Source organism: Adiantum capillus-veneris, chromosome 12 (assembly GCF_014529385.1).
Source record: "Adiantum capillus-veneris isolate H3 chromosome 12, ASM1452938v2, whole genome shotgun sequence".
Taxonomy (NCBI): domain Eukaryota; kingdom Viridiplantae; phylum Streptophyta; class Polypodiopsida; order Polypodiales; family Pteridaceae; genus Adiantum; species Adiantum capillus-veneris.
The window spans coordinates 154001452-154025556 of NC_140942.1; the positions used below are offsets into that span (position 1 = coordinate 154001452).

General features: G+C 45.1%; 1 protein-coding gene across 2 annotated transcripts in view; it reads left to right on the forward strand.

The window, feature by feature from the left end:
• The first annotated feature begins 1223 nt into the window (after nt 1–1223).
• LOC147446712 (uncharacterized) overlaps nt 1224–24105 on the forward strand; it is a 35563-nt gene continuing 12681 nt past the window's right edge. The window contains exons 1-2 of one of the 2 annotated variants that reach the window (XM_086525878.1): nt 1224–1401; nt 1492–1557. In XM_086525878.1, the coding sequence (XP_086382004.1) occupies nt 1549–1557 (9 nt within the window). In that variant the 5' untranslated portion in view covers nt 1224–1401; nt 1492–1548. Of the gene's footprint in view, nt 1402–1486; nt 1558–24105 lie in introns of both variants that reach the window. The other variant, XM_086525877.1, reaches the window with a different exon arrangement.

Genomic DNA, 24105 nt, shown 5'->3' on the forward strand with positions numbered 1-24105 from the left:
AGCATGCAAAAAGCTACTTAGTACTAGTCACGCTGACTATGCAATAAATAAAAAGCTTTGGGCCATTTTCAAGTACTACTTTCTAGTCGGAGTTGCTAAAGTAAGCAAGGCATCAACACCATCCCGTGTGGTTTTCATCAAATTCTATTTACCTCTTTATAGTCGCGCGCAAAAAGATTCAGAGCTTAGGTGCAATCTGTGCAATCTATCTTTCAATGCTGCAATGTTAGTATGATAATATGACCTTTAGTATCATTAGGGACAAAAGGTTAAAAGACACATACCCTTCCAATTGAGGAGGTCAATTCCTTTAAGAAGCCCTTGTATCTTGGAGAAGCCAAGCTAGAGATTAATGCATTTACACAAACCTAATAGAATGGTTCAATTAAGTGATGCCAAGTTTGGTTAAAGGGGGTGGTTGTTGAGGTTCAACCCAACTTGGGCAGGATTATGTGTGAACGCTTTGTATAAGCCAATATAAGGCCCTAAAAATCTAATGATATTTCTCTCTTTTCATGTTTTACTATCCACCAAGTGCCTATCTTCTCCTCTCTCTTGTCTACTCACTCTCCATAGCCATGTCTGTAACATAAGCTATTGGCTTTCGACACGCCGGATCAACATCGCCCATGCGATGGGCGACCCCTTCCCCTCGTCCATCGCTCACCCATAGCCACCTTCACTCAGCTCATTGGCTAACGACGTCACATAATTCGCATTCAGATTCTTTCTTTAGTTTTCGCTAAGATCGTCCATCCGCCTAGTGTGAGAGTGCTGACCGGGCAACCATTCAATGCCCCAGCCCAAGTAAGGCCATGTCACTCACGACCGTCGCCTGTGTGCGACATGGGCCTAAAAAACCTCGTTGGGCTAACCAAGTACCAAGGGCCCTGGACTTCAAACTTCTAAAGTTGAAAATTCTTCTTCCTCTAGCCTTCTCTTTGCCCCCCTCGTTCATACGTGTCACGGGGCTTTCTCGAGGGATCCTCTGCATGACAAAAATGTAATGTCCCTAACCTCCCCGTTATGGACTCGACCTCACCACGTCTCCCTTGAGACTCGTGCTCCCTATCCAGCCCACCTGTCGCGCTTGCTCGAAATGCTTGTGAGTGCAGTACTATAAAAGTCTGCCTCCCCTTGCCCCGCGGAAAACGCGTCCCTACCGTAGATACACCCCGTGTCACTTATGAACGAGGCTCTGCCCCTTCTCGTATGTCTCTTGGAAGTTGGAATTGTTTACTACGTTGAAATTCTTCTCCTTCTCCTTCTTCCTCCCTCTCTCTCTCTTGGAAGTTGGGAGTGTTTACTACGTTGAAATTCTTCTCCTTCTCCTTCTTCCTCCCTCTCTCTCTCTCGATCGTCTGTCCACTCTGAGTCGACCTGCTCTGAAATACTCTGCTGGTAACCTAACGTCACCCAGAGAGAGAGAGAGAGAGAGAGAGAGAGAGAGAGAGAGAGAGCTTCAAATAATTTTTGGTTTATGCAGGGCAGAAAGTTTAATCATTTGGAGCTTCTGCGTGTGAGGTTTACAGCTTGTTGGGGAGACAGATGGCACAGGTAGATGATACGTTGAGTGGCTGTTGTTTCTTTCTTCCGATTTCTTTTTAGCATTTGGGTGGAGCAGATATGCGGATGAATGCTGGAATAACTAATGCTAAAACCTTTGGCACCCTTAATGTGATGAGCCTGACTCTCTTATTGACTGAATCACAAAATAAAACAACTTGGACAAACACGAGAGAAGGAATCTCTAGAAGGGATTAATTCCGCGCATAATCCATGATTGGTTGCAGAAAGTTTTCTCATGTATTACTTGTTATCTTTATTCAACGTGAAATCAATGAAGGCTAAATTTTAAGGAGATGTTTTGAATTCATAGAATTGAAGCATGGAAAAGCTGGGTATTAATTGATTTGAGCATGTAAATCCAGATGGATGATTTTGGATGAGTGTTGATTACTGCATTTGGGCATACTTTGTTTAAAGCTACCTCTAACTATGAGGAAAATGTGGAGAGTATGTTGATGTAGGAGAGTGGAGGGGGGCTAGGTGAGAAGCCAGGGAGTTCGAAGGCATTTCAGAAGAGGCAAGCCAAGAAAGGAAGTTGAAAGCAGGATTGGTTTCAAATTTCATGGGGATGCCACAGATAAGAGGATGAGAGTATTGAGTGCTGCAGAGTGTGGGGCAAAGTACAAGAGGCGGAGGCTTTGATTTTCTTTGACAACGGAGCTAAATGACAACTTTATTTTACCAAAGATAGCGGCTTGTTTGGGAGTGAAGCATGCAGAGATTGGCGATTAATGACACAAAGAGCAAGATTTTAATGCGAGATATATATTTATCAAGGTATATCGTATCGCCCAAGGGTGTTAGCATGGATTTGGCTAAAGTTGATGCTATTTGCAATTAGCCACCTTTGCGTCTTGTACATGATTTATGCAATTTTTGCGATTGTGTTCTTACTATCAAAGGTTTATCAGATAGTTTGCAGAGATTTCTTTGCTGTTGATGCGGGCTTTTTAAAGAATGAACGAGCTATTCTTCTTCATCTCCTCTATCTGTTATTGTATCTTTCTTGTTTAGACTCCATAGCTTCCAGCTGATGGTTGACGTAGGATCAATTTGCTTGTCGAAAAAGCAAAGAGGTGACTCTGACACCACTGGAACCGAAAGGGCACCACATGCCGGCTGAAAAACACAACTGGAAACAAATTTACCACTTGAACACTTAAGCTGAAAAGAGAATGCCACACTTGAGTTGAGAGACGAAGTGGAGTAGATTCACTCCCGGATGCACTAACCCCTCAACTAGTGCCCCTAGTAGTATATCTTTATTATTGATCTTCTTTGGTATAACTGTCGTGAGGCGCTCAAACATAGAGTGAAAATAACTCCCCCAAGGCTCACTTTCATAGCCCCTTAGCCTCTTGGTTTGACAAACTCACAAAGCCCTTAGCTTTTAATAATTGAAACTCCAAAAGCTCAAAAAGTCAATTGCCTTCATAAGTGATGCCCGGAAAGTTACTGGCGCCACCTCGCACGTCAACATCTCGGTACGGTTGCCACATAATCATTCCTCATTTCGGTTGTGATTTGCAGTGCAATCCGGCATTTTATGGCTTGTTTTGCATAGATTTGGGTCCCTTACTCCATTGCCGGTCTAGGTCATGCCACGTCACCCAACTGTACATATCTAAACGAATTGCCCTGATGTCCTACCGAGATAACTATTGTAATGAGTTTCTTATCAGCTATGAGGCAAGTGAAAGAGCAGCCAAGAATCTTGGCCTCAAATTTACCAAAAACTGCATTCCACTAGAAAGGTTCCCAATGTCCAAAAGAGGGTGTGGAAACTGTCCGACAATGCAAGTGAGCGACCATAAGCCTTTAAGGCTATTTTTGCTCTACTAATATTGATAACAAAGTGATTTTCATGGCAATAGCATGGAAACTACTAACATTGATAACAAAGTGATTTTCCTGGCAATAGCATTGGAACATAAAATGCAAGATATCCAAATTTTATCCCACTTCAATGTTTTGGAGTACATAACGTATCCATCGAAATGACTCTCAACTTCCTTTTATGCGAGTTATAGGACCAGAAATGCTCCAAGTTTGAGAAATAAATTCGCGAATACGGTGAGAAGGCCCATGCAACAACGACATGATAAAATGTACATGAGAAGGCCCATGCAACAACGACACGATATAAGAGTGTGGATCAGCTCTAGCCAAAGATCGCGAACAGTCTCTGTTGGTGGCATTGGGCGAGCCTAAAAGATGCGGAAGCAACGGGCCCGCCAGATGAACCAGAGTGTCAGGCCACTGATGAGCTCCCAACACTCCTCTCTCTCACTGCACCACTCCTGTGGGGTAAGCTCTATGGTAGGCTGGAGTGTAGGTCGCCCCCCTTGCATCACTATCATCCTGCTGGTGGAAGATAGCTCAAACTGAAGTACCGGGCCCGTGAGGGTGGACCAAGCTGTTGCTCCCCAAGTGTTCTGTCGAACCGTGGAGAGAGCAGGCATTAGCCGAAGAACACAAAGCCACACCTGCTGTGCCAAAGGATAGTTCCAAAGACAGTGACGCCGACTCTCCACCAGATGGTCACAAGCTGCACATGCGGTCAAGAGACCACTATACACTAGCCAGCTCCCAACTGCTGTAGCTCTGTGTGCAGCCAGCCACTGAAACAAGGTGACTCGCCTCGGCTGTCTGGAGTCCCACAACCTCTCCCAAAAGGCTGCCAAGAACTCAGCTGTGAGACCCTCCTCCTGCCAATGAGGTGCTGCAGCGGGGTGGGCCTCTCTCTGTGCTGCTAGTATGTGACGTCCCAATCGAACAGTGTACTGAAAGAACGGGACACCTGGGTGGTCTGCAGAAGAGGAAGGGTCCCTCCAAAGCCACTCTCCAGGATCCCATTGTACTCGTGCCAGTGGATAGCACTCCCAAGCCCACAGTCTCCAGTGTCCAGTCTCAAGAGCTGCTGGGTCAAGATCGATGAACAAGTCCTCCCACAAATGTCCACTACTCGGATCCTCTGAAAACAGTACTCTGTCACTTGCGGGGCCTCTACTGCAACTCGCTGTAAGCGTTCCTCACCCTATAACTCGAAAAAAAGGAATGGAATAGTCTTCTGAGCAGGCTCGGATTGAGATGAGAATCTCTAGTCGTGTGAAGGCTCCCATCCACCTGGGTTCTACTGGCTCAAGAGGTGTGAGCCACTCAGCTGGAACTGCCTCTGAGATGTCCTGGCACATGCTCTGCACTCCTCTCATGCCTTGTAGCTGGAAACCCTGCAACTCCTCCGACAAGCTTGAAAACTCTAACCAGTCACCTAAAGAGCGCGCTAGACCCGCTGTCATGGGGACCCAGGAAACATGAGGCCGACTACTAACCAAGTGGCCTCTCTGAGTGCTAACCATGGGGTTCCAAACAAGGGGCTGTCGTAGGCGCTCCTCCGTGCAAGTAGGCTGTCGCTGCTCCAGGCCTAGCCGCAAGTGCTCCCAAGATCGAAGCAAACTCACAGCGAAGCAAACTCAGAGCGAAGCAAACTCACAGCGAAGCGGTCCTCCAGTCTCCTGCTCAAACCAACTCTGCGCATCTCTATGAAGATCCATTTGGTCGAAGGTCGCCAGGGGCCTCCAGCCTGAGGCACCCTAGCACGAAGCTGCTGTAGCAAGAACTCCTTCCAAGGCTCCTCACCTAGAAGAAGTCCTCTAACTATGAACTTCCCAAGAAGGGCTCTGCTTTGCTGTGCTGGGTCAATGATCCCAAGCCCTCCCTGTGAACAAGGAAGAGTGATGACCTGTCAAGCCACTTTGGCTCGGGCTATCTGAGTGAAGTCCTGACCAAAGGAAGTTCCTGATCAACCTCTCTACCTGGCTGATACAAGAACTCGAGAAGATCCAACAAGAAGTAATGTACCACATAGTCGCCAACAACACCTGGTTGGCCACTACTACTCTGCCAGCCAAAGAAAGTCGTGCTGAGCTCCAGTGTAACAACTTCCTCCTGATAGACAGGAGGAGGGGAGCAATCTGTTGCTCGGGAGACAAGTCCAGACCAACCTGACAGCCCAAGTACCGAATTGCAGTCCCTGGGGAATCCACCTAAAACCCTCTCCTGGCATCCAATCGGGCACAGGAGCACTACCAACCAAGAAAGCCACTATCTTTCTCCAGTTGATCAGTGCGCCAGATGCACAACAGAAGGTCTCAATAGCCTGCTCACACCTATGAAGATTGGCCTCCTGGCCATCCAAGTACAAGGCTGAGTCGTCAGCAAACTCAGGGTCCAGAAGCTCATCTCCCCAGATAGGAAGTGCTAAGCCCCGCAAACCAACCTGCTGCAACACCAAGAACCTGCTCATCGCCTCAGCATAGAACAGAAAGAGGAAGGGGGCAAGAGGGCAGCCCTGTCTGACCGAATGTGTGAGCATGAAACGATCGCCTCTATCTCCTGACAAAAGTACCTTACTGTGTGCTCGTCTGTTACAAAGCTAACACCCCTTTGATCCAAGTATCTGAGAAGCCCATCCTGCGTAGAGTGCCCTCCAGAAAGGACCGTAATCTACACATGACAAGTTTGTTCTGGAGAGGCTTGTTTGAGAATATGGGCACCACGCTCAAATTCTCTTCGTCATTTCATCCTCAAACAGATGGGCAGTCAAAAGAGGCAAATTCTACTGTCCTAGATATGCTAAAGTGCTACGTGTCAGAGCATAAAGGAAAGTGGGAGCAGTATTTGCCATTGGTGGAGTATGCATACAATAATACAGTGCATTCATCAACTGGCAAGGCACCTTTTGAGATAGTTGAAGGTGGCAAGAAAGTTCCTCCCATACTGCATACAAAGGACAAGATATTTGAAGCAGATAAGTATGTTCAGGACATGGATGAAATGTACAAGAAGGTCAAAGTGGCCTTGGAAAAGACTCAGGTAAAGCAAAAGAAAGTAGCTGATCGTCACCGTCGTGAAGTGGTATATTCACTTGGTGATTGGGTGCTTTTACGCTTTGAAAAGGCAAGGTTAAAGAAGATGAAGGGCAAGGAAAGATTGTTTCCAAAGCTCAGCATGCGTTACTATGGGCCTTTTCAAGTGTGTGACATAATCAGTGATGTTGCATATAGGCTGAAATTGCCTGACAGTTGGAAGATTCACAATGCGTTTCATGTGAGTCTTCTCAGACCCTATGTGGGTGATGTGCCAGAAGATATGCCAGTTGAAGATCAGCCGGAAGTCGAGGAACTTGACGAGATCTTGGTCGCGGAACAGATTTTGGCACACAAAGAAAGGAAAGTGAAAGGCAAGGTTGCTAGGCGTTACTTGGTAAAGTTCAGAAAATATCCACCAATGGATGCTAAGTGGATGGAAGAAGGTGAACTTGCAGAGTTACCAACTGTGTTATCACTTTACCTTGAAGCCTTCGATTTGCAACCTACCTTGACCCCTTGAGTTTTAGAGCTACATGGATTGTCAGTGTGACAATGGCTTTTGAAACAAATGATGTACATGGTATTTAAAGTGAGCTCAAATCAAATACATGTTACATGAATGTTAGAGCTGTACAGATTGTCAGTTTGGCAATTGCTCTTATGGAATGTCCAAAAGTTTGCTTAGTGCTATAGAAGTGAGTATTTCTTGTCAGTTTGTCAAGGATACAGTAATTGCTTCTATTGAAGAGTACATGTGTAACTGCATTCTTAAACTGTCGGTTTGGGTATGCTCGAAAGTGTTACGGGATCCAACGTATACTATAAGACAGTGGCAAAATGTGCAGCTACCATTTTGTCATTGGAAAGTTAGTGACTCAAAGCAATGGCAGAGTGCGTAGCTACCACTATGTCATTGGGACATGGTTCACACGCAGGCAATACATGTGTCGACGAGGTGTTGAATACACCAGCGTTGACAATGAGCATGTATGTGTCGTATATGTGTCGACAGGTGTTGAATACATCAGTGTTGACTATGAGCATGTACGACAGATGCAAACGACGACGTTTGAGATTTCAAGAGGGGGTATGTCACCAGCGTGTGACAACTATCTATCCTTTTTGTTGATTTCTTTCTTATTATCTATTTACTTTCACTTTTTGGAAACACCCCTCGGGAAATCTAACTGCCCTGCATTGCATAGCTAGTGTGGAACTGTCCAGAGGGAGTCCAGGCCTGAGGGCAAGAGAGCACTAAGGTTGGACCAGGACTATGGTTAGCCAAAGTGGGGTCATTGACTAGCCAAAGTGGAATCCTTTGCTACAGAGGCTACAATTCAGTTTTGGATGTGGCCGCAGTGTACAAAGAGGGTCAGATGACCTAGAAAGATACAATGGCAGCATCTCCTAAAATTTAGGGAACTGCTATTTTGGGACCTGAAAATGTGTTTGCGTCATTACCTCCGGAATGACAAGGGGAACATTTTCTTACTCTGCCGTGAAGTCAACTGGGCAACCGGTTGGGAGATTTTTAGGCGGCAACCCCGAAACGGGAAAATGCTTGTAAATGTGCCAAGTGGCTCCTTCTGGTGCACCTTCCTCATGCAACAAGAAGTGGCGCTGAATTTGAAGGAGGGAGAGCCTCATTTTCAGATTTTGTCACAGGTTAAGAGCTATGGAGTGCTTGCTTTCCCTCTTATGCACAGTGCGGTGCCAGGAGTGATGCCCTGCACGCTAGGCACTGCCCTCTCTCTCCCCTTTGGCAGTATGTTATGCCCCACTAGTGGGCTCTTCATTTGACCAATGTACAGTTGTGTGGGTTCATGCGCGATTGCTGAGGCAAGAGCCTCTTGCACAGGTACTGGATTAGCTAGCGGCTAATCCCCCCGCAGGTACAGGTGAATTCGGAGAGGTTTCACGCCAGAAATGTCGTCCGATTCAAAGGGCAAGTAGCCCTACAGGTGCGGGAGCTCGAGGACTTGCTACGGATGCGACCAGCACGCGAAACGGAGCCCGAAACAGTAAATTACAGCCTGCTGTGTATTTTTGCAGGTTTAGGGTTTTGGCCCTAAACGGACCCTAATACCCCCAGGAGGTTCGGGGACGCAAGGGGACCGTTGTACAGGTGATCTGGCGCATTTTCAGGGCTGAAAACAGAGAATTCAGCGTGCTGCAGATTCTCGCCAGGTTTTGCAAAGTGTCCGTATGCGTCGGGAAAGTCATTTAATGCGTGGGAATACTGACCGTGAAGGGTTCTAGTACGGTTATGTTGCCGAAATTAGGCCAGAACAGTCAAAATTCAGCCAAGGTTGTGCGGGGCAGCTTGGAAAGAACCACAACGTTTATTCCCTCTTTTAAACAATAAAGAAATATCGAAAGGGGCGCCTAAGTTCGGGGCCAATCTGGTGTCGGTCTTCTCATATAGGTGCATTCTAGCATCTGTATCCCATTATCCTCTCTTGTGTCACTATAGCGCAGGTATAATAGACGACTAATAATGGGTGAAAGCTAAATCAAGGTTTGAAGTAAAGTCTACCGCCCTTTTTGGATTGAACAGGCCGGTTTCACAGCCACTTCTAGAGAGCCTTATACATGGGACCCAGACTAGTTTTGTCAAGGAGCGTAGTATCCTTGACAACATCTTTACTTTTTGGGAGGCTTCTATCTTAGCGAGGCTTCGTGGTGAGGATCTGGTGATTCTTCTTCTCGATTTTGAGAAGGCCTACAACAGAGTTGACTTGGAGCTAACAATCGACTGTGGCATGCCATGATACTTGAAAATATTGCTCATAAACAAACGTGCCATCTGATCTGGCTTTATCTTCTTCCTGACAGGAATAAAATGAGCCTGTTTGCTGAATCTGCAAATAATGGTCCAAATACCATCGTTTCCTGTCTGCGTTCTCGGAAGATCAAAGATAAAATCCATAGCAATACTTTCCCATGGTTTATCTGGAATAGGTAGTGGTTGCAATAACCCTGGTGCCTTTTGCCTGTCAAACTTGACCTTCTGGCAAATTAGGCATTCTCGCACAAAGGCATCCACATCTCTTCTCAATGTAGGCCAATAGAAGAATGTCTCAACCGCTTTAACTGTAGCATCGATACCACGATGCCCTGCATACGGTGGGACATGACTCTCTTCTATAACTTTGTGTCGCAATGGCTTTGTGACACAATCTGCCATGCATCATCATGAACCCGTCTTTTAAGAAGATAGTGTTCATGACGTTGTCCTTGCATTAGCTGCTCGAAGACCCTTGCAAAATCTTCATCATTTTTATACTGTTCTCTCATATCATCAAGTGCATGATGATAAGGAATCGACACAGCTGAGATTTGTGGCTTCCTTGACAAGGCATCAGCCACAACGTTCTTCTTGCCTTCCACATGCACAATCTGAAAATGGAACATGGACAAGATATTTGCCCATCGCATATGTTTCTTAGATAACTTTGTCTGTGTCAAGAAGTATCGCAAGGTCTGATGGTCCGTTTGGACAACGAAATCTGCACCTAGCAGGTAGTGTTTCCAACTTAAGAGCGCATGAATCACAGCCAGTAACTCTTTCTCATAGACCTGCATGGTCATCTCTGGCCCTTGCAAAATTCTGCTCTCATAGGCTACTACCCTGCCATCTTGCATTAGCACTGCACCAATGCTACTACCGCAGGCATCACATTGGACCACAAATGACTTCCTAAGATCTGGCAACACAATGACTGGATCTGAAGTCATCTTTTCCTTTAAGAGATTAAAAGCTGAAATCTCTTTCTGTGTCCATCTAAAGGTGACTGCCTTCTTTTGAAGAGCATGTAAAGGTGAAGCAATCTCAACGAAATTTCGGATAAACCTTCTGTAATAGGAGCATAGTCCCAAGAAGCTTCGGACATCATGCACCGCCTTCAAATTTGGCCATGACTTGATCGCTTCAACTTTTGCAAGATCCATTCTGACAACATCCTTTGAGACAATGTGTCCCAGAAAGTGGATCTCTTCCAGAAAAAATTCACTTTTCTTTGCATTGATGAGCAACCTATGACTACGTAACTCTTTGAACACAATGGCCAAGTGATGCCTATGCTCCTCTTCATTCTTTGAGTAGACTATCATGTCATCAAAGAATGTACCAACAAACTGCTGGTGTGGACTGAAAATTCTGTCCATCATCCTATTGAACGTAGTAGGAGCATTTGTGAGACCAAAGGGCATCACTAAAAATTCGTAAAGGCCAAACGTCGTTCTAAAAGCAGTCTTGCACATCCTCTGATCTAATGCGGATCTGATGGTACCCACTCTTTAGATCTATCCTGCTAAACATAGCTGCTCCTTCTAATTTGTCTAGAATATCATCAAGGTATAGGGAACCTATTCTTGATGGTATTCTTGTTCAGTGCACGGTAGTCGATGCACATATGCCATGAGCCATCCTTTTTCTACACCAACAACACTGGAGAACAGAATGGAGATGAACTGGGCTGAATCAGCCCCTTTTCTAACAGCTCCTGTACTTGGCCCATTATCTCTTTTTGCTGAGCCGCGCTAACCCTGTACGGAGGCTTATTTGGTGGGCTACTGCCTGGCACCAAATCTATCGCATGGTCCTCGGGTCTCTGTGGCGGTAATTGAGACGGTAATGAATCGGAAAAACAGTCACTATATTGTTGTAAAAACATTGACCTTTCTTTATCTAGCACAGATAAATTTGATTCATCACAATCTGACACTTCACGTGCAAAAACCAAGTACGCAGAAAGATGCTTTTTCATTACAGAAGTAATAGCAGAAGCTGATACAGTGGGACTAGACTCCCCTTTAAGCTTTACATCCAGAATGTGAGTCTTTCCCCTGCTCTATACAGTGATCTTTTTGTTGTAGGCATCCATGATTCCCTGTACACGAAATAACCAAGGAATACCTAACAACACATCACATCCGTCCAGTGGCATGATGTAAAATTCTTCAGCATCTACATAGGATTGGATATGTAGTCGCAACTTTCCAATGATGGGTGTCACAGCCTCTGTATGGCCAGGACATTCCAAACCTGCCTCTACTGTATACCCCATCTCTTCAAGTCTGATTCCCAACTCTGAAGCCAATTTTGGGGAAATGAAGTTGGCTTTGGCACCTGGATCAAAGAAGATAAGCACTGTTTGATCCCTGACCTTTCCCCATGCTCTGCAAAGCTCACTTGCATCTGAATTTGGCTCGTCGCCCACCATATCTGGCACTAGACCAGCCATGGGCTTCTTTCCTTTCTTGTCTTCCTCGTCATCAGAATCAGCTGGCCTTTTCTTTGTAGGACAATTATAAGCAATGTGGCCAGGCTGCTCACATATAAAGCATTTGTTCTCTGTCCTCAGGACCTTCTTTTGCTCTTCTGACTTGCGAGGAAAACGTCTTTTCCATTTCTTTGCTGGTCCCTTTTCTGATTCAGCCGTAGCTTTATCTTTCCCTGCGTTGGCTGACTCCCGAGTCCCTTTAGGAGCCTCATTGGGAACGTGCTTCTTGGCTGAATTTTTCTTGCCTGATCCTGCCTTGACGCCAGTGTTAAATTCACAATCTTCTCCCTTGAGTAAACCATTGCCATTGTTTGCTACCTCAATGAGCTGCGTCAAAGTAGTGACTTTTGTCTTTGTACAGTACTTTCTCAATCCTTTAGGTAGGCCACAAGAGTATTTTTCAATCTGTTCTGTCAATGGCACAAACCTATAGGAAGTTACTGGAAGTAGAGCTTTCCAAAACTTCCGATTGTAATCATCTAGATTTCTACAAGTGGCAGCATTAAGCTGGTGCCATTCTGTCATGACATCTGCTTCAAAGTCATCAGATAACCATGCTGCTGCAAAAATCTGCTTGAAGTAAATCCATGTGGACGGAGCTTGCCCTTGAAGCAATAAAGTTGTCCACCATTGTCCCGCATTCCCTGTCAAGAAAGTGGCTGCCTTGCGGACCTTTGAAGCCTCTGTAAAGTTTCCCCCTGCATAGGCGTTATCAAACTGCTGGAGGAATGAGAGAGCCTTCTTCCTGTCATCAAACCCTGTAAAGGTCGTGAATGACACACCTTTGCCACCTTCTTTGTACGGAGTTGGCCTCTCCAGCGGCGTCAAATTGTCATATGGAAGTGACTGAAACATGGGAACACTGTTAGGGTTCATTTGTGTTCCCTGACCGCAATTAAGTTGACCTGGAAATGCCATATTTGGCTGCTGATTTGTAATTCCAGCCATACCAAAATTTGCCCGTGGCATCCTAAATTGGCCCTGAGTGCTCTGAAACCTTGGTAGCATGCCCGTGACACCATACATGGGGTTAGGCATCATCGTTTGAGCACCCCCAAACACTGTTCCTGGCGTGTAAAACTGATTTCCAGGTGCATGACCAGCCATGCTCTGGAATACCGATCCACCTCCAAAATAGCCAGGGTGTACTGAAGGTGGTGGGAAGACTTGTTGCATAGCCTGTAGGTTGCTTCCCTGCCCATTAGAACCAGCTATAGGCTGCTGAAAGGTGGCGGGCTGAGCTGGTACAGCTTGAAAGACTGGCATCTCAGCCACCTGTTCTTGCACCTTAGGCACAGGTTGTGGAGACTGCATGTTCTCCGTCAAATGTACAGTGTTTCCATTGACTGTGTAGTATGAATCACCTGTGCTCGAGCCTTAACAAGCTTTTGAATATGATCCAGTGACCCAACTTGCTGAGATGGAACAGGAGGTTGCAGAAAGGCTAAAAACCTCGGGTTCTGCATTACTTGTGTGAACATAGCCACAACAGTAGCCAACTGGGTCCTAAATATATCATCATCCGTCTGTGGTGGTCTTGAGGACTCACCCACTTCATGTGTCTATTGACCTTGTGAAGAGGAAACCTCTTCAGTCACATCGTCTGGTCTGTCAGCCATAATTGCTATTCCCTGTGTCTGGTCTATGATCCCGTGTGTCTTCAAGCCCAATCTGACCAAGGATCACTTCTATGGGAAAAAGTGATTTAATCCCGGCGATGGAACCATGAAACCGGCCTGTTCAATCCAAAAAGGGCGGTAGACTTTACTTCAAACCTTGATTTAGCTTTCACCCATTATTAGTCGTCTATTATACCTGTGCTATAGTGACACAAGAGAGGGGAATGGGATACAGATGCTAGAATGCACCTGTATGAGAAGACCGACACCAGATTGGCCCCTAACTTAGGCGCCCCTTTCGGTATTTCTTTATTGTTTAAAAGAGGGAATAAACGCTGTGGTTCTTTCCAAGCTGCCCCGCACAACGTTGGCTGAATTTTGACTGTTCTGGCCTGATTTCGGTAGCATAACTGTACTAGAACCCTTCACGGTCAGTATTCCCACGCATTAAATGACTTTCCCGACGCATACGGGCACTTTGCAAAACCTGGCGAGAATCTGCAGCACGCTGAATTCTCTGTTTTCAGCCCTGAAAATGCGCCAGATCACCTGTACAGCGGTCCCCTTGCGTCCCCGAACCTCCTAGGGGTATTAGGGTCCGTTTAGGGCCAAAACCCTAAACCTGCAGAAATACACAGCAGGCTGTAATTTACTGTTTCGGGCTCCGTTTTGCGTGCCGGTCGCATCCGTAGCAAGTCCTCGAGCTCCCGCACCTGTAGGGCTACTTGCCCTTTGAATCGGACGAGATTTCTGGCATGAAACCTCTCCGAATTCACCTGTACTTGCGGGGGGATTAGCGGCTAGCTAATCCAGTACCTGTGCAAGAGGCTCTTGCCTCGGCAATCGCGCATGAACCCACACAACTGTACATTGGTCAAATGAAGAGCCCACTAGTGGGGCATAACATACTGCCAAAGGGGAGAGAGAGGGCAGTGCGTAGCGTGCAGGGCATCACTCCTGGCACCGCACTGTGCATAAGAGGGAAAGCAAGCACTCCATAGCTCTTAACCTGTGACAAAATCTGAAAATGAGGCTCTCCCTCCTTCAAATTCAGCGCCACTTCTTGTTGCATGAGGAAGGTGCACCAGAAGGTGCCACTTGGCACATTTACAAGCATTTTCCCGTTTCGGGGTTGCCGCCTAAAAATCTCCCAACCGGTTGCCCAGTTGACTTCACGGCAGAGTAAGAAAATGTTCCCCTTGTCATTCCGGAGGTAATGACGCAAACACATTTTCAGGTCCCAAAATAGCAGTTCCCTAAATTTTAGGAGATGCTGCCATTGTATCTTTCTAGGTCATCTGACCCTCTTTGTACACTGCGGCCACATCCAGAGCTGAATTGTAGCCTTTGTAGCAAAGGATTCCACTTTGGCTAGTCAATGACCCCACTTTGGCTAACCATAGTCCTTGTCCAACCTTAGTGCTCTCTTGCCCTCAGGCTTGGACTCCCTCTGGATAGTTCCACACTAGCTATGCAATGCAGGGTAGTTAGATTTCCCGAGGGGTGTTTCCAAAAAGTGAAAGTAAATAGATAATAAGAAAGAAATCAACAAAAAGGATAGATAGTAGTCACACGCTGGTGAGGCTGGATCCTCAAACTCAGAGCCTTGACAAGAATTTTGTAGGCTGAGTTGAGGATGGTGATGGGACGCCACTTTCGAATCTCATCCAAGGAGCCACCCTCCTTGGGAATGAGGTAGATCAGACTCACTCATGCTGTTAGGCATCTCTCCTGTGTGCAAGATGTACTGGAAAGCACTATAGAGATCAGGGCCAAGCAAGTCTCAGCACTCCAAGAAGAAACTGGGAGTCAAGTCATCCTCACCTGGACAGTTACTACTGGGGAGTGCACTAAGAGCCGTGTGCAACTCCTCAAGCTGAAGTGGAAGTTTAAGTCTCTGGCGCATCTCCTCAGTCACAAGGCAAGACATCTGCGCCCACACCTGCTTTGTGAATGCATCCTGACGCTCTGACTGAGGCTCTACAGATAGTAACTCACGGTAAAAGTCAGTAGCAACTGCACGCATGTCCTCTGGCTCAGAAGCAACTGACCCGTTGGGCCTCCTCAACTGATTGACCTTGGTATGCGTATACCGAGGTCTCACTGCCTCGAAGAAAACACCAGTCACTCTGTCACCCACCTGCGTTCACTGAGATGCCTGTCGGTGAAAAGCAAACTCATGGCGCCGCTCCTCTATGCTACCAAGCTCCTGGCGAGTTTGCTGTAACTGCTCCTCCAACCAACAATCCAGACAGCAAACTCCTCCAACCAACAACTGTCTGGATGTTGCTCCTACATCCTCTGCAAGGAAGAAACTCCCCTTTTGAGAGGCTGCTGCTCCTCTCTCGCTGCAGTCAGGCGAGTCAAGGACTCTTGGAGAAAGAAACGACTAAGCTGAGCTAGTCCTGAGGCCACTCTGTTAGCAGGAGAATCTTGCATGTCCGAGCTCTCTGTCCAAAGAGCCTCTACTCTCTCTCTGAGTGCAGAGTCCAGCAAAACCCTCTCAGGGATGCGTAGCATCGTACTCCCTTGCCTCTGCCTATCTGTCACTGTGAGGATCACTGGTGCATGGTCCAAGAAGGAAGTCCCTGCCAGGATGCCAACTGTCCCACTCGAGTCACAGAAAAAGTCACTAGTGTAGAAGCGATCTATCCGTGATAGATTCACTTCTCCCACTCTTCGGTCCGAATGAGAGAAGACCAGGCTGTCTGGGAGCCTCACAAAGCTAGAGTGCTGCCACATATCCGAAACCCTCAAAGTCATACAAAACCTCTCCCAAGCTGCCAGCTCAACTCCCTGCACAGTAACGTGGCTACCACCAATCCTATCAGAAGGGTCCTCCAACATGTTGAAGTCACCCCCAATGCATCACTGCTCTGCTTGCGGCAGAGACAACAATCTGTGATCAAAACTCTGCTCGTGCACTTGCCACATTGGGCACATATATGTTCAGGTAGCCCACAAAGCAACCCTGAATCTGCATAGTGATCCACTGAGCTCTGCTTGGCACAATAATCCCTCTGCCCACAATGGCCTGCTGTAGAGACTCCGCAATAGTCATACATACCGCACCCTGGATGCCTCCAGGTCCAAAAGCAGCTGACCAAAAAGTCTCATAGCGACTACGCAAAATCTAACCACAACGCCGAATGCGGCTCTCACGAAGATGATGCTCCTGCAGCATAAGAATGTCAATCTCACCACCCACAAGGCATCTCCGCAGCTCCTGACGCAGCTGACCCCTCTGTCGCTGAAACTGGGGCCCTCCTAATCCCTGCACATTCCATGAAATGATCCTCATGGAGTTATTGAGAGAAAACAGATGCTGCAAGAGCAGCCAACCTCGCTATCTTTGAGGCCGGTTTGGATGGGGAGTAATCCGTATCCGAACGACGTCTATACAAGCGCGCAAGAAGTGACTGTCTCGCCCAGGTCCCAGCCGAGCGTGCAGCCCTAAGGGCTATATTCTCTGTCCAAGAATCCTCATGCACAAAAACATAACACGGAGGGCACTGAGTGTTAGCAAACAAATGTACCACAATGTGCCTGCAACCTGTTGCATTTGGAGGTGTCACGCTGAACTTGGCAAGAGGGCAAAGTATCTGTACCAGATCTGTCACTGCTAAGTCCCTTGTGTGGTGTGAGAACTCAATAGCGTGTGTCTGGAGCCAGTCTAGGACTGTGTGTTGGGTCCACTCTCTGATATCCCTATCACACAACGGAAAGGAGAAACCCACCGTTGTGTCCAGGGTCTCACTGTCTCTAGTTGCAAGAAAGAGGACGTGGACTCGAAAGCTGGCCTCCTCCAAGTCGGAAGAGGAATCACCCAGAAACCGAGTGAAGCTGTAATCGAAGAAATCCCAGTGTCTGCGAATGTCGAAGCTGGTCAGACCTCTGGGGATTGCTGCAAAGCGAGAAGTGAACACCAAAAAAGGCGGTCTCAAGTCGAGCTGTCCCTCACGAGCCGCACGGCTCGTAGCAAAAGCACTACCAAGAGAACGCCTCGCGGCAGAAGCGTGGCCAGTACCCTGTGTTTGAGGAGGAGTGACGGAGGGGTCCGGAGACGAGGCTGTGGGTCCGATCGAGGAGAGAGGAGGGGCTGGACGAAGGTGGAGGTGGAGGGGAGGGGAGGACGCGGGGGAGGCGGGGCGGTAGCGGTTGAGGAAGGTGGAGACGGTGGTGGAGGAACAGAAGTGGACGGGGCCTCCTCAGGCAGACCCTGCTGAAGGGGGTCGAAACGGTTCCCAATCGAAACCCGATGCTGCTGAGATGCAGCAGGTCGGCCACCAGGAGGAGCAGTGAGGTGAGCTCTTCCCTGACGGCGGTGGCCAGGCACTTGCTGCCAATCATCAACTGACTGGTCACTAGTCTCTGTCGAAGTACCAGCCTGTGAATCCTGTGTACCTGGCTGCTTGGCCTGCTCAGCCTGCTCAGCCTTGGGCGGCTGCGCATGCGCTGCGGGTCGAGGTCTCCTGCGAGGATAGGCCTTTGCTATATGGCCGATCTGTCTGCAAATGAAACACTGGTTAGGGAGACCCAAATACTCCACACTTTGTCTAATCCATCCCCCACTCACCCTAGGCAGCAGTATCACCTTGGGGAGGGAGTGTCACAAACAAGAACCCGCACAGTAGGTAGACCTGTGGCCTTGGCCACAACTGAAGCTGCCGTGCATGGAGACTCCAAAACTGTCCTGAAGATGGAACCAATCCTGAGTAGGAGGGGATGGTACTCTCGCCTCAGGCCTGGAAAGCAAACCGAAATCGGTCTGCCTGCTCCTCGACCACATATGTAGTAGAGTCGAAACCGTGATGCCAACGTCGGAAGTAAGCTCGAGTTGCTCTGATGCCGAGCGGGCTCATCGAGATCACTTTGGTCGCCATGTCTGCAGACTCGAACGTGATTTGGTAGTACCCTCTCCCGAGGATCTGGACATCTGTAATCTTGCCCACATCGGAGAGAAGACGGGTCTGTAGTAGATCCCGAACTTCGCCCCGACTGAGCCGAGTGCCAATGATTTTACAGATAACCGAAGTGACCTGCAAGCGCTCCACTTTGGCCATCAAGCTCGCTTGCTCTTCTGGCGAAAGAGCAAGTCGGGTCGGCTCCGCGGTGTCGGGCGAGGGGGCTTCTGTGGAGTCCCTCTGAGGTGGAACAGAGGCCGCCATTCTGTGTCTTCTGTTGAGAGGATAGGGTCGTTGGTGGCGAGACGAATGCAAGCAAGCTGAAAAAGCAGCCTACAGGCTCGAAGAAGGCGAAGGGGTGGAAAAAAGGGGACGAGGGGTATAATAGGAATGAGACCAAGGGGCAGGAGGTTGAAGTGGGGAAATGGTGGGCAGGCTGCGGGTAGCGCGAGGAGGGAGTGCGGGGTGGGTGTGCAGGCCCAAGGCAGCGCGAGGACGTGGTGGACAGCTCAGGGCAGTGCAAGGGGAGAGAGATGGGAAGGGGCTGGCAGGTTCAGGGCAGCGCGAAGGGAAGCAGGAAGGTGGACAGCGATGGTGAGCGCGTGAGAGCAGCAACAGCGAGCCAGAAGCCAAAGCCGTAATCATGATATTTTGCATACTTGATCAATTGAAAGACAAGTCAAAGATTTACCTCTTGCTCCGAATGTTTGGCCAGTAGCAAGAGGGACAGATATCTCCACACAGGAACTTGAAGCACTACATCAGAGTGGATTTAAGATAGAAAATGCAATAGTAAATGCGCAACCTTCGGCTGGCGACTGTGAAGAAGGTGGTGACAGATCGCGGAAGAAAAAGTGGAGGCATGGAATTTCTAAAGAGGCCATGAAGAAATTGGAAGCATGTAATAGTATGACAGTTATATTTTTGGATGAAATGAAAAGGTTTCAAAAGCATGTAGTTTTTCGAGTTCTCACTGAAAATAGTTATGAGATTCATATAAAAGGGAGTCCAGCATGCACGTATGCGGATTTTCAAAAGCGAGAGAAGATAAACAAATCTGTTTGACATACAAACATATATACTATGTGTACACGAAAGTGCTCGGATTTGAGCATAAAGATTATTTATCAGCCAACCCTCTCACTAATGGACATTGTCTTTATTTTTAAACCAAGAAAGATTTCTCTCCCATTTTATTACTGCTAGTTTGGTATGTATCTTCCACTAAAGAGATAATTGCTCTATGATATTAAAGTGTTTTTTGCATTTAATTTTAGTTTATTTCATTTGTGATTATTTATCTTAGAAAATTATTGTTTATGCAACACAATATTTCAAATTTCAAGCAAAAGACAAAAGCAACTTGCAAGCTATTTAAGAGAAAATTACTTGTCTGTTAAATTGGCCATTACATTTATGAAATTTTATTTTTTTTACTATAATTTTGGTCCTATTATGTGGTAGTTAAGTGAATGTACTTACATCTTTAAACTTACATCGTTTCAAAAAGCTCAAGGTTCGGAAAAATAATAGTCTCTATTTGACATGACTTTTGATTTTAGCGTATGTATATATGATGTGGATGATTTGACTCTAATGACATGTAATGCGAACATATTTAATTCTAATGGCATGAGTTGTGGAATGGTGATTTTTTTTGTTTACATTTTCACGTCGTTATGTCCTTTCGGTCTCTCTCTCTCTCTGTGTACATAGTGATATATAATTCTAGAATTTTACTGTCTCTAACGATTTTAAAAGCTACGTCTCTCTCTCTTTTAAGGATTTATGATCTCTTCTTTCAATGGTAACGCGCAAGATACTATCTCTTTAAAATTTATACTTTTTTCTTTATCAAACACACATATATGAAGTTTTATGATGATTGAAAATTACATTAAACAAATATTTTATGATATGACACATGTTTGGTTAAAAAAATTCAAAGATTGTTCAAATTGTCTAAAAAGTTGAAATAAAAAACTCTCAAATGTTAAATCCTCCTAAAAAGATTAATTTTATTTGCGAGTTAATCAATTTGTGTCTTTTTGGCTAAAGATGATGTTTTTTCGAGTTTATATAAGAATGTATTTCTCTCATATATACGCTCTCTAAAGTGGTGTTGAGGTATGTGAAACAAGTATCGAGAGAAAAAGAGAGAAAAACATACTTGTGAAATAGAGATAAGGTAGGGGTGTGAGAGTACCGACAACGAAAGAGAGAGAGAGAGAGAGCAGGGCTAATGAAAAGATAGGTTCGCTTTATGTAATGTTTGTGTCACGCTTCCTCTGCGTAAACATCTTCTTTTTTTCAAGGGGTACGTTGGTGTAGAGTTTGTGAAGCTCATCATGGATTTTACCAACGACCTCATTATCAATAGTTGCATATCTTATAAGCATTGTAATAAGTACATGAAAAATAAAAGGAGGACTTTTTAGATTGACAGCTTCGAATCACTTGTGTTACATACTCTGCTTACTTCAATACATTTATATGGACTGAAGCAACATGGTCTCGAATAGCATTTAATAGTGATGGATGAGTGGTGCAAGGTCTCACAGGAATGTGTTAATGCCATGAGGGGTCCCACTTTTCAAAAAGCATATGCTAGTCCCACTTTTCAAAAAGCATATGCTAGTGCCTCCATGAACATTATAGACATCTACTAGTGTTACGAGTGACCACCATCAACTGTTGAAGTGGATATAATCATCAAGCATATATTATTGCACACTTCACTTTAGCAATTAGTGGTGGTCACTCATGGCACTAATAGATGTTTATAATATTCATAGGGGCACTAGCATATGCTTTTTGAGAAGTGGAACCCCTCGTGACACTAACACATGTCTGTGAGACCTTGCGTCACTCATCCATCACTATCAAATGTTGTTTGAGACCATGCTGCTTCAGTTTATATAAATGTTATGACGCAAGCAGCATATGCAACATAAGTGACTCGAAGGTGCCGATTCAGAGAGTCCTCCTTTTATTCCTTTGTACTTATTACAATGCCTATAGGATATGTAACTACTGGTAATGGAGTCATTGGTAAAATTCATGATGAGCTTCACAAACTCTCTCCCAACGCACCCCTTGAAGAAAATAAGATGTTCATGCAGAAAGGACGTGACACAAACATTGCATAAAGCGAACCTAGCCCCCTCTCTCTCTCTCTCTCTCTCTCTCTCGTCGGTACTCTCATAATTTTATCCTATCTTTATTTCACAAGTATGTTTTTCTCTCTTCGACTAATCCTTCTTTTTTCTCCTTCTTTTGGTACTTAATTCACATATCTCAACGCCACCTTAGAGAGCGTACCTATGAGAGAAATTCATGTTTATATAAACTCGAAAAAGTATCACTTTTTATGCAAAAAAACACGAATTGATTAACTCGTAAATAAAATTAATACTTTTAGAGAGATTTAATATTTCAGAGTTTTTCTGACAGTTTTAGCAATCTTTTGATTTTTTTTAACCAACCATGTGTCATAGCATAAAGTATTTATTTAATATAATTTTCAATGATCATAAAACTTCATATATATGTGATTGACGGAGAGAGAAAGTATAAATTCTAAAGAGAGTATCTATACGCGTTATCATTAGAAGAAGAGATCATAAATCTTTGAGAGAGAGAGAGTGACTTCTCTTCTAAAATCGTTAGAGAGAAAGTAAAATTTTAGAGTTGTTTATCACTATGCACAGAGAAAGAGACTCAGAGGGCATAACAACGTGAAAATGTAAACAAAAAAAATCACCATTCCACAATTCATGTCATTAGAGTCAAATATGTACGCAATGTATGTTATTAGAGTCAAATAATCCACAACATATATACATGCAATAAAGTAAAAAATCATGCCAAATAGAAACAATAATATTTTTTTCAAGTTTGAGCTTTTTGAAACAACGTAAGTTTGAAGAAGTAAGTACATTCATTTAACTACCACATGATAGGACCAAAATTAAAGGTAAAAAAAGTCATAAATTCTATAAATATAATGGTCATTCTTAAAAGCAAGTAATTTTCTCCCAAATAGCTTGCAAGTTACTTTTATCTTTTGCTTGAAATTTAAAATCTTGTGCTGCATAAACAATGTTTTTCTAAGATAAATAATCACAAGTGAAATAAACTAAAATAAATGTAGAAAAACACTTTAATATCATATAACAATTATTTAGTTTAGTGGAAGATGCATATCAAACCAGTAGTAATTAAATGGGACGAGAAATCCTCCTTGATTGTCCAAGAATAAAAGCGATGTCCATTGGTGAGAGGATTGGTTGATGGATAATCATATGCTCCTTACGTTCAAGTCCGAGCACTTTTGTGTACACATAGTACATATGTTTGCATGCAAAACAGAATTTGTTTGTTTTCTCTCGCTTTTGAAAATCCGGATACGTGCATGCTGAACTTCCTATTATATGAATCTTATAACTATTTTCAGTGAGAACTCGGAAAACTATATGCTCTTGAGACCTTTTCATTTCATCCAAAAATATAACTGTCATACTATTACACGTTTCCAATTTCTTCATGGTCTCTTTAGAAATTTTATGCCTCAACTTTTTCTTCCGCGAGCTGCCACCACCTTCTTCGCAATCGTCAGCCGGAGGTTGTGCATTTACTATTGCATTCTCTGTGCTAAATCCACTCTGATGCAGTGCTGCAAGTTCCTGTGTGGAGATATCTGTCGCTCTTGCTATTGGCCAAACATTCAGAGCAGGAGATAAATGTTTGACTTGTCTTTTGATTGATCGAGTATGGAAAATATTATGATTACAAAACCATAATCATTGCTCAATTGTTTATCCTTGAACATTCTTTCGGACCATATACATGGAGCAACAAGACCAGTAGAGCGACTATGTAAGATATTGTCAGAATTTTTTCTCCCTACTATTTCAAAACATTTTCTTCGACTTTGAATGGGCATTCTCCTCAAGACCCACTGAGTGCGTGGCACATCACTCTCAAATACATTGTTTCTTTGAGATGACAAAGCTGTGGTTGTTTCTTTTTGAGATCCAATATCATTATCACTATCAAATGCTGTTTGAGACCATGCTGTTTAAAACCATGCTGTTTAAGACCATGCTGTTTGACTTTATCGTATGTATATGGATTATTTGACTCTGATGATATGCGATGCGAATATATTTGACTCTAATGACATGAGCTGTGGAATGGTGATTTGTTTGGTTTACATTTTCACGTCATTATGTCCTCTCGGTCTCTCTCTGCATAGTGATATACAACTCTAGAATGTTACTTTGTCTCTCTAACGATTTTAGAAGAGAAGTCACTCTCTCTCTCAAGGATTTATGATCTCTTCTTCCAATGGTAACGCGCATAGATACTATCTCTTTAGAATTTATACTTTCTCTCTCCGTCAACCACACATATATGGAGTCTTATGATTGTCCACACTAGATCCTCGCTAGAATCCACTTACACCATCAGATCCAGCCAGCGTTTTTGGATTTCAGTAACGTCTTCCGTTTTCAGCCATCAGTGTTTTTGCATAGTCTCGTCGTCGCCGTCGTCACCTTTGTCGTCGCCAGCACAATTGCAGAATTCAGCCCTAGGACAATGCTCAGTTTTCAGCCAACTTCAGCCTAGCGTTTTTATTTTCAACCCTCTGTCTTCGTCGTCGTCGTTGTCGGCATCATCGTCGTCAAGTACCACAACATCTAAAAGTTTGTGCAATCTAAAAGCAAATACCTCTCTTGGAGGGGGTTTTGGGACCCCATCTGGTGTTGTCTCTTCTCTCTAGCACTCTCATGCACTCACTCACAGCTTGCATTCCACTCTTGTTTTGGTCATTGCACATTCTCTCTCAAAGCAA